Here is a 14,678-nt window from a genome sequence, read left to right on the forward strand (position 1 = left end):
AGGATAAAGCGAGGTAGTATACATAATGCACTTAGAGTAGTGCATAACACTTATTAAAAGTTAGCTATTATTTGGGGAGAGTGTGTTGTTCGGGCTAATCAGGGGAAGAGCCCTTTGGTCTTCTAAAAGTAATAGTGAGGCCACCACCACAGTTTTAGAAACATGCAAAGCAGTTTTTATTATAATTGTCTTCTACAGTAGTAGCTCTGATACAAGTTCATTCTTTCATGTGGTCATCATGGCAGCTCTCTGGGGTGGATATTTGAGGTTTGCAGCATTATTGTGATGCATTTTAAAATGGCTCGTACAGTGAAGCTAACATATTATCCCACATATCTACTTTCTTGTGTAAGAACTCTGCATACTTTATATTCAATTATGCTATAAGCCTAAAACTACTCTAAAAAATATTTTTGTAAAATGTACTTAACAAAAAAAATTAGCTATAATTAAACATTATACATGTGTGGTCCTGGAGTATAAGTATTTTGAAAAATGAGTATGTGGGGTGTTAATGTAAACATAGGTACCTTTGCATATTGTGATAATACTAGAATTAACTTTAGATTGCTTGTTTCTGTTTAAAAGTGTCATTACCTCCTCACTGGGAATAAATCTAACATCTTTATTTATGATTACCTATAAATAGTTAGGATAGACACATGACTTTAAGCTTATAAAATACATTAAGATGAATTACAGTCATATGGCTTAAAGCTGTTTCTCCAGAGCCCTTTCTGGCTGTTGTCTTCACAGATTTTCAGCAGAAATTTTTGTTTCACTACTATATAGTTTAATAGCAGTGGTATAAAATGTTTATTTCTTTCTTATACTTTACATATTTATAGACTATAGAAGTTATTTTATGTATAGATCCAAGTTCTTAAAGCTTATGTTATTAATAGTGCTTAGATGTCATAGTTATGACCAAGTGTTTTTTTAAGTATAATATCTGTCGATTATTCATAGAATTTTAGGATTTAAACATACTTGTTTATTCATTTCATTAAAGATTTTAATGTTGGTATTTATGAATGCAAGATAAGTACTTTATTAATAAAACTATTTAAACGTTAAGGAATGAAATATCTAACATCATTAAACTGTTTTTAAATTACTTTAAGCTGTATCTAATACAAAATTCATTGACCTTTAAAATTAATTTCTTCTATTGATATTTTTCAGCTATGCAAAAGCAGCTTTTTGTTTAGAGGAACTTATGATGACTAATCCACACAACCACTTATACTGTCAGCAGTATGCTGAAGTAAGTGTTTTTAGAAACAACAAATGTGTGTGATTTTATTTTTGTTGCTGTTGGTTATTATTATGGTACTAACAGTAGTTCTTCATGGTAGGCAAGTATATAAATATTTACAATATCTGATGAATGTTAAATTGTTGGAATCAAAGCTTTAAATTTTTAATATTGCAATGAAAATACTAATTTTGCAGTAAAACATTCTATTTAAAGCAGTGAAATTCTTTGTATTTTATATGGTATTTGTCTACTGTTTTCTTTCCTAGTTAAAGCAGTAAAATTCTTTGTATTTTATATGGTATTTGTTTTCTTTCCTAGTTATAAATGTCACACTTGTCACCATTTAATTGCTTCTGAGATATTTATAATTATTAGGATTTTTAAATCTGTATACTAGTAGATTCATATTAAGACCAATACTTTGGGATGTAGAATGTATTTCATTTGTCTGCTGGTAGGAGTAGCAGTACAATGTAATGGTGTAAAGGAATATAAAAGGACAGTTTAATTATTTAAGTACAGATGTAAAAAAGATGATTCAGATCCCAAGTTTAGATTTATAATCCCTGTAATAGAAAACAAAATATTGTGAAGTGTGTGCAAGGCAGCTTGAAATAAAAGTTATAGTGACCTTTTAGTTGTGACAGCATTTTTGTTTTAAAAACAACTCAGTGGTCTTAAATGTTCATAGAATAGAATAGTTTGATTTTTTTTTAAGGAGGTTATGTTTTAAATTTTAGATTAAGTTTAACAACCTTAAGGTGAATTCTTTTAACATCTTGCATTTGTTTGCAGAATATCTGTTTCGATTACTTAATGTCTAAGGTATGATGAAACATGCTATATTTCAAAGTAGTAAAATAAACAAGTTTCAGCACTCTGCAACTTTTAACAGGTTAAATATACCCAAGGTGGACTTGAAAACCTCGAACTTTCAAGAAAGTATTTTGCACAGGCATTGAAACTGAACAACAGAAACATGAGAGCTTTGTTTGGGCTTTATATGGTGAGTTGAGGTGTATGCTTAATGTTACTTTACAAAATCTGTCATTAAAAATCCATGTAACTCTCCCCTCCAATCATTCCTTGCTCATTTTTTCTATTTTATTGGCAAGCATATGATTTTCTTTCTCTAGTTAAAAATGAATTATAGGTTGGAAGGCAGTGCTATATTTGAATGTTATAAATCCTAGCTGTTTGACATTTCATTGTAAAATATCTTTTAACATTTCATTGAAGGTCTACCCTTATGAAATTAAATACTAATAGATACCAAAGTATTTTTATTTGGATAATTTTGGATTATTCTCAGCATCATCATATTACTTACCTAATTATTATTACATGAGATAATTTTTAACCTTGCCAATAAAATATATTAGAAAATAAAATTTCTAGTATATCAAATAAGAACATTTTTTATGATACACAAAAACAGTTGGAAACTGTGAGAAGTGTGTAGCTATCGCTTATGTATGTCAAATGAAAAGCTTAGAAAAGTCAATTAACAAGAGCTGTGGGAAGCAGAATTTGCTCAGTGTTAAAATATATGTAAAATGAGCACCGTGTATAATCAGAAGGGCTAGGAAAATAAAACTTTTATTAGGTCAGTTCTTCAAACTTTTTATTTATCCTAGTCTTTCTTACGGACTTTTAGATGAGTTTCTTCTTGTTCAGCTCAGTGGAAAAGAATTTATTGAAGAAACAGAAATGAGAAGAAACATAAATGTTTTAGAAAAGAAAATATGACTAGAATATGTTTTATAGGAATTTCATGAAAATTTTCCTGGATTCTACCAGAACAGTTGGAGTGCCTTGGAAAAGCAGTATTTACTAAGTGAGTTAGGTAGCTATTTTTAAAACAATATAACAATAAATTATTACTAATAATTGCTTATACATAGCACTTTATGAGTTCTACTTTTTGATTTATTTATTTATTTATTTATTTTTGGGTGGTACTGGGGATTAAATTTAGGGCCTCATGCTTGCTTGGCAAGTACTGTACCACTTGAGTCATGTCCCCTTTTGTCCTTTTGCTATTATAGTTTGCTTTTCATTTAGGGACTCGAGCTTTTGCCCAGGCTGGCCTCCATCCTTGATACTCTTACCTCCACTTCCCAAGTAGCTGGGATTATGAGCATACACAACCATAACCCTGCCCTTTACTTTTTGTTTCAAATCATTAAATTTTTACATTATCTGTTTGAATGATACTTTTACTATTATCATTTCACAGGTGGTAACACTCAGACAGAGATTTAATTAACTTATCCTATAGGTGGACATAGAAGTCCTAAGTGATTTGTTGAGGATTCCAGCCTAGGCACCTGACTTTAGAATCTTTTTTGTAACCACTATGTTTACTTATATTCAGTCCAAGAAAGGTGATATTTTAAGGTATAGAAATTCAGTATTGGCATTTAGATATCTCACTGACAGGAGTAAAGGCAGGTAAAAGAGCCTAAAGGAATAGATGAAGTATAAAAGAAAGGCTTAACTTTTTTTTTTAATGACATGGGCATATTCTTTAAGAATAAGATATGTTTAAAAATAAAACAAAATTTATACCTTAATCTCCCAGAATTATAAACATACATTTAAAAATTAGCCTATGATTTTTGGGATTTATAGATTGTTTCATGGATCTCAAATTAAGATCCCTCACTTAAATACATTTTTTTAAAAAGGAGGTGTATCACATTATAGAGTCTGTAGAACACAGTTTGAAGCTCTTGGTGAAAAGAGAAAGTATCTCCTTTATTTCATACTTGTATTAACTTGAAGTCAGGTCACTCCTGTTGGACTGAAAGTTTTTTCAATGTAGGAAGTTGACTAAATTATTTTTGAGATTCCTGGTGTTAATATTCCATGATTCTGATATTGAAATGCTGGTATGATCCAGTAACAAAAAAATAATGCTAATAATACCCTAATGGTAAAAAGTGCTTTTTTTGACTTACAGAGTATGTTTCTGTGGCTTCTTTATTTAACTCATAGGGAATCATAGCTTTAAGAGCTGTGGCAATGCATAATTTCACTTCAGATATTGAAATACCTTTTCTGTTATTACTTTGGATTGTACCATATCTTAAAATATATTTTCATTTCAAACACTCAATTTTATTTTTATTTTTTAAAATGTCTTGGTACAATTTATAGCTTACTGCAAGTATGACCCTTTAATAGTTCTTTATTATCTTGACTAGAAAAGAGAATTTTGTTTCATGTTTCTTTTCTGTTTTTAGTCTGCAAGTCATATTGCTTCTAATCCAAAAGCAAGTGCAAAAATGAAAAAGGACAACATGAAATATGCTAGTTGGGCAGCTAGTCAAATAAACAGAGCTTATCAGGTTAGTATTGATAATTTGTTATCATGTACATTAGTTAATATTTTTTTCTTCATAATGTTTGTTTCTACAAACTATAAAGTCTAATGTATATCATTGCACTTTTATGTCTTTGGGTCTTTATCAAATATGTTTTAACTAGTAGAATTAATTTATAGTTTTAGGACCACTTTTTTCCCAATATGAATCCATTAGTATTATGATTACATAATTAGTCTTCCCATGTGGAAATCATTCTTCATTTTGCAAATATCAAGTATTTCTAAAAATCTAGGAAGGATAAATTGCATGATGCATTTCAGAAGCAGATTGGGTTATGTGAGTGTACTTTGATGAGCGGTGTCTCAAGAAATTAAAAAAAGAAGAAAAGCCTAACAGTAAACCATACCATAAAAGTTTGTGCATTACTTACACTTCATATCTTATATTAAAACTTCATTCATTTATTGATTTTCTGAAGCTCATCTCTATAAGATTTTATAGGAAATTTTTTTCATGGAAAATTTGCTCCTAGGAAAAAATATATACTTAACTCTTATGTATAACATCAGCCTTTTTATTTAAAGGATAGCTTATACATTTGTTGGCTTACATTTATGTTACTTATGTATGTTAAACATATTCTTCCATTGTTTTTAGGATAGGATGTTGCTGTCAAGAAACCCAATGCCCTCCTGACTTTTTTTTTTTCCCCCGTAAATGATTTAGGCTTTTGTGTGGTTACCCAAAAGAATTTTTTCTTTATCTTTAAATCCAGTACTCTTATTATAATATGTTTTGTTGATTACTCTTGGGTCAGTTTTCCCAAATACACAGTACACTTAATTAATATATGAATTCAGGCCTTTTATTTGAGAAAAGATGCTTTCAGAATTAAATTATATTTTTTCTGTTTAAGTTTTCCTTTTCAAGGCTTCAGTTAAGAGTATATTAATTTCCTTTCCCTACTTCTCATTTGTTTCCTTTCAAATTTTTTTATCCTTTTTTTTTGTACTTTTTGTCCAGACTAATTTTTTTGTAGAGTTTGTTCATGTTCTTTTGTTTTGTTTGTTTTTCATGTTTAAGTAAGTTAGTTTTCCTGGGCTGTTAGTAGAAAATACCTGTGGAATGGGGGGAGGGGAGGACAAGATAGGGTAGCTTTTCCAGTTGACACTTTTCTGTGGCTTCCTCTTTTTTGTTATAGGTAGCTCAGTTGTGATCTCTGTCTGTCTAGTCTTTGTCATAGCTAAGCGTAACTCAGATTTTCTGGCACTTCTCTGTTCTACTTTATACAGTCCTAATGATCTTGAATCCTGAAGTGTTGTTCTCAGCTTTAAATGTTAGGTATTATTGCAGCAGTTGTTTTCTTTTTCATTTGCTATTAATCCCTCCTTACCCTCCTTATCTGGACCATCTCTTCCTTTTGCCCTAATGTTTCTGCCTATTCAGTTTGATTTTGGTTTCTAGTAGTTTTTCTTCATGGAGTGAGGGTTTTGTGCTTCTGGAAATGGGTGTTTGCTAGGTATTTGGGAGAATTTGAAGCTTTAGGTGGTTAAACTTGTTTAACCTCACATTTGCATTCCAGTTTTTTACACTTGTCTTTGATTTGGATCCTGTGAAGACTTTGTAAGTTTTGCAGGCTATAACTCTTGTTTGAGGAGCTAGTATTTGTTCATAATTTCAGATTTTGTTTTTTCCAAAGTAGTCGGTTCTCCTTTATGACTTCTTATTGCTTCTACCACAGAGCTGTTAGTTTTGTGTAGGTTCTGCTGCTTTTGGTGACTTATCATATTGGAGGGCTTTAGACAATTGCCTATAATCGAGTTGTTTTGAAGGACATCATTTGTAGGCTTCTTTTCTGTTGCTTTGGTTTTGATTTTGGTGTTAACTCTTTGTTTTCCCATTCCTGATTAGAAAAGATTGGGAAAATTCAAAAAATTCAGTGTCCTCATAAGATCATGGAAAGTTACCTTTATGTATTTATATTATGTTTTGTAGGGAATATTAGTTCTAAAAAAATGTTCTTTTAGCATATTATAAGTCAGAATGTTTATAAACATTTACAAAACTGCACTGCTTCTACAAATGCAGTTTGGGATAACTCAGATCTGTAATAGGGTTCCACACAGACTAGGCCTGGGGTGTGGATGTGTGCATATGTGTGATTTAAAGATATTTGTAGAATACAAAACTAATAGTATGTATAATACGTCATTGTTTTAAGCTATTTATGAAAAAGAACTAGCTATTCAGAGTGATTTTGTTTGACATGGCATGTCTCTATTTTTTAAATAAATTTTCATTAAACTGTATACAGAAAAAAGAAGCTGGGTTCTGATGGCTCACTCCTGTAATCCTAGCTAGTCAGGAGACAGAGACAGGAGAATTGTGGTTCGAAGCCAGCCCAGACAAATAGTTCATGAGATACTATCTTGAAAAAAAAAACCATCACAAAAGTGAGTCCGGTAGACACTGGCTCAAGGTTTAGGCCCTGAGTTCAAACCCCAGTACCACAAAAAAAGAAAAAAAAAAAAACCACATCATAAATATGAATATGCATTTCAACAAATAAATACCTAAGCCAGTAAATATAAATATTAGCTCTTACCAGGTCTTCTCAATTTCTATTCCTCTGTCCTTCTCAAGAGTTCTGACTTATAACCCTGTAGTTTATAGGATCATGTGGTATGTATTCATTTTGCCTAACCTGTTTCACTTACTATTAGGTTTATGTGCATACACAGTGTTTTTTTTTATTACAGTCTGTCTAGTCAATTGTTGATGGGTAGTTTGGTTATTTCCTCTTTGGGACTATTATAAGGCTACACTGAATTTTCTGTACAGGTCTTTTAGAGCACATGCACTTCTGATGGGTGTTTACCATTGAGTAGAATTATCGGGTCACAGAATTGGGTATATTTAACTTTAGTAGATAAAGGCAGTTTTCCAAATTATTATTCACTCCTACTAGCAGTATCAGAGTTCTCGTAGATGCATATCTTTATCAACAGTTGGTTCTGTTAGTCTTTGTAATTACAACTATTCTAGTTCATGTATAGAAAATTTCATAATTTTATTTTGCATCTCTCCAGTGATCAATGAGGCTGAACACTTGCTGAACACTTTCATATGTTTCTTGCCATCTGGATATCTTCTCTCATGATGTCTATCTTTTTCTTTTTCTTTTTTTTTATTGTTTTATTATTCATATGTGCATACAAGGCTTGGGTCATTTCTCCCCCTGCCCCCACCCCCTCCCTTACCACCCACTCTGCCCCCTCCCTCTTCCCCCCACCCCCTCAATACCCAGCAGAAACTATTTTGCCCTTATCTCTAATTTTGTTGAAGAGAGTATAAGCAATAATGGGAAGGAACAAGTGTTTTTGCTGGTTGAAATAAGGATAGCTATACAGGGCATTGACTCACATTGATTTCCTGTGCGTGGGTGTTACCTTCTAGGTTAATTCTTTTTGATCTAACCTTTTCTCTAGTTCCTGGTCCCCTTTTCCTATTGGCCTCAGTTGCTTTTAAGGTGTCTGCTTTAGTTTTCTGCGTTAAGGGCAACAAATACTAGCTAGTTTTTTAGGTGTCTTACCTGTCCTCACCCCTCCCTTGTGTGCTCTCGCTTTTATCATGTGCTCAAAGTCCAATCCCCTTGTTGTGTTTGCCCTTGATCTAATGTCCACATATGAGGGAGAACATACGATTTTTGGTCTTTTGGGCCAGGCTAACCTCACTCAGAATGATGTTCTCCAATTCTATCCATTTACCAGCGAATGATAACATTTCGTTCTTCTTCATGGCTGCATAAAATTCCATTGTGTGTGTGATGTCTATCTTTTTCTTTCTTTTTTTCCCCAGTACTGGGGATTCAACCATTGAACCCAAAACCTTGTACATGGAAGGCGAGTGCTTACCACTGGAGCTATGCCTCCAGTCCTTTTGTTGTTATTCTGTTTTTGAGACAGAGTCTCACTGCCACCTTATCCTGGGCTGGCATCAAACTTATGATCTTCCTGCCTCTGCCTCCCAAGTAGCTGGGATTACAGGTGTGCACCACCCTGCCTGGCTAAGTCTATCTTACTGGCTTGTATGACTTTTCATTATATTTTTTTGTTTTCTGATTGTACACCTGTTTTGGCTTTATGTGTAGTAATTATCTTTTTTATGTTTGTGTGTTTCACAAACATAAATTCTGAAGTTAAATGTGTTTAAGTTTAATAGTTATTTCCGTATGATTTGTACTTTATGTGTTCTGTTTAGGAAAGCTTTTGCTTCTCTATGTTCAAAAGGTAGAATCTTGTATGTTTTCTTAATTTCTATTGTTTTCATGTTTAATTTAGTCTACTTGGAATTGATTTTTATTTTTGATGTGAAGTAGGGGTCAGTTTTTTTCTTGTGTGGACATCAAATGTTTTCTCTCCATGTCTGTACTGTGTCATGAGTCTCATTCCATGGAAGCTAGTTCCATGTGGTAAAGAGAAGATCACAAATGGTAAATCTACCTTGTCTGGGTTCAGAATTTTGCTCTGATATTTATTATTATGCAACAGACAAATTATGTAACATCTCTGGATCTAGCTTTTCTTCTACAAGATGAGCATAATAAAAGTATTCTGAGGAGTTAAAACATAGTTTTCATCAAATAACACAGTGTTTATTAATCATGTACTTTAAACTCACTGTGTTATGCCTGCTGTGACCATTATAATAACAATACTTATTGTAGTAGAAAATGTTTGTAGAGAAGTTAGTATGAATTACTCTCTTTGCCTATTTTATACCTTTTTGTTTTTTCCTCTTGTAGAGCTCGGGATTCAACCCTAGTCCTCAAGCATACTAGACAAGACTGTACCACTGAGCTATATCCCCACCCTCTTGTTTCACAGCTGAGGAAATTAAAGCACAGAAAGATGAAATAGCTTCCCCCAGGTGATATCCTGGTTATGACAGCTATTTTCAGACCCAGGCAGTCTAACTCCAGGTTTGATACCCATAAGGGTCACAGTATGCTGCCTCTATAAGAATGTGTCCGAAGGTTTAATTATAATTTCTCACTGCCTCCTGAAATATTTTCCCAGGGAAAAATTGGCTTTCTACCCCTACTTGTTTCTCTATTAATTTTAGATCTAATTCTCTTAATAGTAATTAAGCTCAAGTTAGTTTTATTTGGTTTTTTTTTCGTTCTCATCTCTTCAGTGATAGGCCACCTTGATTAGATTTTTAGGCAAACATGCTCTTCCCTGCTGTATGAAATGCGTTTGCCATTAGACATCATTTCAGTATTTTAAGCCTTTGTTCATAGATCCGAACCCTGTTCTTGGTAACATTTGCCTGCTCTGCCATTCTCTCTCTTTTTTTTCCTTGTCTTCCCTTCATTGTATATCATTAGAGCCTTTTTTTTGTTGTTGTTCAGAAAGTGTCAGTGTTCCTTGGAAAGAGCTCTGAGAGGAGCACATAAGCTCTTCAGGCTTTTGAGTTTTGCACCATAAATTCCATAGTACCCAGAGATCTTTTGCACATCTTTACTGAAGACATGATTTTTCTCTTTCATTGCATTAAAAGGATAATGCATGGAATTTTTCATGAAATTCCTCAGTTTCTCGTTTGTATTGGATACCACCCCAAAACAGTAACATACCTTTCAGTTGGTCATGTCAGTTTTTTGTGTAGCAACTTCTAATACTCCTTAATTAGAAATCACCTCTCATGCAAATTTATTTTTACCTCTTGATACCTATAACAGTTTTTAAATAAAATCTCTTGTTGCTTTTAAATCTCGCACATTCTGTGTTTACTTCAAAGGTTTTGTGTATTTTTTTCTGTGAATCAAATTCCATAAACATTTGTATCAATTATGTTTTGCTGGCCTAGTGATTTCAGGTATCAGCCTATGTGCTTGTTCTTTAGGTATTCAGCTTGATTTTAGATCTGTTCAGTAATTCTGCTAGTTGACTGTTAGCTGGATATGCTGGGCCTTGTGTCTCTTATTTGCCTGGTGTTCTCAGAGTTTCAGGAGCAGTAAACAGGTAAAGTATAGTGTGCACAAAATTTTTAAGCCTCTGATTGTATAACACTTTTCTTATATCCCATTGACCAAGCTATGTCACATGGTCAACTGAAATTCAAAGACTTCATCTCTCAATGGGAAAAGAAATCTGTATGAACTGGGAAATTACCCTGCTGTATAACTCTGTACCTCCAATCTTTCTGTTTTAGCTTATTTTACCTTTTTATCCACATTATTGTGATAAAATTGTGTATAATGCACACGTTAAGTGTAGTTTCAGAAAAGTACGTACCCCTTTCACCATCACCACAGTCAAGATATACAGCATTTTCATCATGCCAGAAAGTTCCTTTCTGTCACTTTGTAGTCAAACCACCCCTTTCCCCCAAAACAAGCAAGCATTGATTTGATTTTTTGTCACTCAAAATTAGTTTTGCCTGCACTGGAACTTTATATAAATGAGATCATAGGTTATGTGGTCTTTTGTGTCTGCTTTCTTTCACTCAGCATAGTAGTTTTTCAGTTCATCCACTCACCTTTCCATTTCATTTGTCCTATTAGTTTGTCTACCCATATTTTCTACAATTTGTATAAAAGTAATCTTGAGCTCAGTGTATCCCATTTATTATAGTGAATGAATCATTAGTCTCTGAATTTGTTAAGCAAGTTTTTATGATTTTGTTCTTTTGTGTTCTTTCTGGTGAATTTTCTTACAGATACAAAAGAGAAGCATAAGAGAAGAATTTACTTAAGCAAATGTAGTTGTTTGAAAAAAAAAAAATACAAAACTTGTGAACAATATAGAAAAGTATAGCTTCCAGAGATTGGCATGTTTGTAGTTAGAGAAATATCTAAAATATAATTAACAACTTCACAACTTATGTCTAGGCATATGAAGTTTAAGGTATATATTATTCTGTATTGTAATGTTTTTCTAGATACTTATAAATGACAGAAAATGAGATTTTAAGAACTGCTTTTCTTTCTTGGTTTCCACTTAATAATGAAACAGTATATGGCCACCACTTGGTCTTCAATTAGGTAATTGGTTTAGCATGTTCAATAGAAGCAGGCATGTTTGATTAATGCTCAAGAAAAACTTTAATCTGAATCTACAAACTAATTTTCCAGATAAATGCTGCTTTGGTACATTGTTAGATACATCTGTGCTGGTGTTCCATGTGTTATTTTATGATTGCAGAGGTGATTGTGTTACTATCCTTTTGGGAAACAGAAAATTAAATCAAGATTTGAGAAAAAAATAATGATTCTGGCTTCATCAGTTAAATTTCCATGTAATTCTGGAATAGACAAAAATAATTGCATCCCAGGCAAAATTGGAAATGAAAGATTGGTATTTCTAGATTGCTTTTTATCTGTTCTGACACAAATAAGTTAGCTTGGTTTATTCTAAATTACAGTGGTTGTCAGTAGTGTTGACACTATAGTAGTTGATTTTTTTTTAATTTGGTAATTTTTAAAACTTTTTTATGTTTAAGTAAAAACTATGAAAAATACTATATTCTGAAACACATGTTACAACTTTAGCTTTGTAAATTTATATTTCCTTTGCTATTAAAAAATTAGAAGAAATGTTGCTGCATAATGTCCGATTCTGTACCCCTTCCCCAGTCCAGTAAAGCTTTTTTCAGAAAATTGGCTTTTACATATCTGATTAGAGCCATTCTTGTTTACATTGGGTAGGCATTGTTAAAAGGAAAGCTTTTCCTAGTAAATCCTCATGAAGATGAATTTATCAAGTGGATAATAAGCACAACCTACATCCTTATTTTGCCAAGGGAAATTATTTAAAAGCAAAATTTTAAGTGTGGTAGTGTTGCTACCATATTTTATAGTTATTACTTACATTTTTAACACTATAGTTCCTTAAGGTAGTGATGCCTTATGAAAAGGGAGATGATCTTGATTTTTGTAAGCTTTTCTTTTTCCTTGGCATTTCCCTTTCATTTACTCTTATCTAAAACGCTACAGAAGCAAATGTCTTAGGAAGTAGGGGAATTGTAATGTTAAGCAGTACCCAGAAGGTCAGAGGCAGGTTACCAATTCCTGAAGCCTGTGGTTCTATGATGTTACCTGTGCTTGATCACTTAATCTTTCTGAACAGGTCATGAGAAGTTTTCCAAATTAAGTTAATTACAAAAGAGAAGAAACACATCATAAATCAAGTACTGAGTACTTAAGACTGCATGGCTATTTGAAGAAATGGTCAGTTACTTGAAATTATGTTAATGGAAAATAGTAGCTGTTGCTCATACCACATTTTAAATAATACTTTTAAGCAAGAAGAAATAGGTAACATAAATGTAGGAAATTTTTCTCTACCTACAAAAGAAACACTTATCTGGTAAATATGTTGTGTTAAATCAGACTGATAGAGGATGGGGATTGTCCATCCAGTTAGAAACTCATTTTGAAATCAGCATGGGGTGTTCCAACAATTTTTCCTCTCACTGATTACATGTGCCCGATTGAATTTAATATACCACTAATTTGATTTTATATATACAAAGATAGTAATTGATGCATTATTTTTGTTTTCATTAGAAAATCCAATCCCAGTTTAGATCGATAAAGTAATTACAACTTAGCCAGAAATGGTATTTTAAAACATGTACATCATTTTGACATGTGCCATAAAGTCTTGTTTGACAACTTTTTGTTGTAAAAAGATGATGTCATTTAGGCAACTAGTAAATCTGGAAAGTTAAGAATATGAGTTACTTTAATTTTTGAGATAACTTAAAACTTAAAATATTTAATAAAAAGTACTTCTATCTATATTGTACCTTATTTGAAATTGTAAAAATCTGCTTAGAATGGAATCAAGTAGAAGTTGACCACATTCCTACATAAATATGTGCTCAATTTCATTTAAAAATTATATTTTGTTTCATAAATGTTTTGGGATCCTTAAGATTAGGTAATTTTAAAATCAAATCTATGATTTCATTGGGTATCACAATACTTTAATGCTTAAACTGGCCAAGTATGCAGTAAAAATCTTTACACTTCACCTGAAGTTGAAATCTTAATGAAAATGTCTCCTAAACACATTTTATTTGATAGGTGATAAGGTAGTTAATTTTGAGTGCCATTAGTAGTATGAAGATAAGATTGTGATTTTTGAAACTGTCACTGAAATTGAACCTAATTGAACTTCTTTCTTCTCTTTTAATTAGTTTGCAGGTCGAAGTAAGAAGGAAACCAAATACTCTCTTAAGGCAGTTGAAGACATGTTGGAAACATTGCAGATCACCCAGTCTTAAGGTTTCAAAACTCTCTGATGTTAGATTTCACAGCTGCACAATTGAACTTACCGGCCTGTGACATACTTACTAAATGCCCCATACTATTTATATTCTAATTTTCTGTGAAGATGGTAGTTGCAAAGAATGTGTTTATGTACACCTAAAAATGCCTTTTACTGCTAAGCGGGAAGCTGGAGAAAATCCATTCAAGAAGGATTTAAGACCTATTGATTGTACATCAGTCTCTTCATGTCACATATATATTAAGACTGTTTTTAAACCACAATCTGATGTAGAAATACCCTTGTTAAATAAACCATGGTTTACTAAACTTGCATATGAAGATTCTAACTTCTTTTTTGTTACAAGCAGTGTATCATTTTAGAACTCAATTTCTAGTTAACTTGCTACTGCTGATTGGAAATACATAGTATACATGTTTTGCAGAAGCAGGATTTTTTGACTTTGTTTATAGTGTCAGGTTGGACTTTGCCTCAGTGGCTGTTTGAATTGTTTATATGCTGTATTATTTTTATCAGTCTCGCCTTAACATATTTTATTCTCCTAAGTTTAGTATCTCTTTGTGAAATTCTTCTTTTGATGTAGAGATTTGTACCTGTAAAATGCCTTAAGGTTAATTATGCGCTGTAACGCTTACATTTAACCATTCATTCCACAGTTCATATTTAGCGAACTTTTTAACTATAAATTATATAAAAGGATATTTAAGGACCATGGAGAATAGGGATTAAAGGGATCGAAGTGGCTGAGATGCTTATTTTGGGAAAAAATGTGAAACTATGCCATCT

The 14,678-nt window shown here is 32.3% G+C and overlaps 1 protein-coding gene across 2 annotated transcripts in view; it reads left to right on the top strand.

The window, feature by feature from the left end:
- Emc2 (ER membrane protein complex subunit 2) overlaps positions 1-14,206 on the top strand; it is a 37,303-nt gene extending 23,097 nt beyond the window's left edge. Inside the window, exons 8-12 of one of the 2 annotated variants that reach the window (XR_012446386.1) lie at positions 1,186-1,267; positions 2,157-2,267; positions 4,510-4,614; positions 12,726-12,826; positions 13,801-14,206. Coding sequence is in view for 1 of the 2 variants with exons in the window: in XM_020179698.2 (XP_020035287.1) it covers positions 1,186-1,267; positions 2,157-2,267; positions 4,510-4,614; positions 13,801-13,887 (385 nt within the window). In the remaining variant the exon portion in view is untranslated. The remainder of the gene's footprint in view (positions 1-1,185; positions 1,268-2,156; positions 2,268-4,509; positions 4,615-12,725; positions 12,827-13,800) is intronic. The other variant, XM_020179698.2, reaches the window with a different exon arrangement.
- The last annotated feature ends 472 nt before the right edge of the window (positions 14,207-14,678 follow it).

Source organism: Castor canadensis, chromosome 3 (genome assembly GCF_047511655.1).
Source record: "Castor canadensis chromosome 3, mCasCan1.hap1v2, whole genome shotgun sequence".
Lineage (NCBI taxonomy): Eukaryota > Metazoa > Chordata > Mammalia > Rodentia > Castoridae > Castor > Castor canadensis.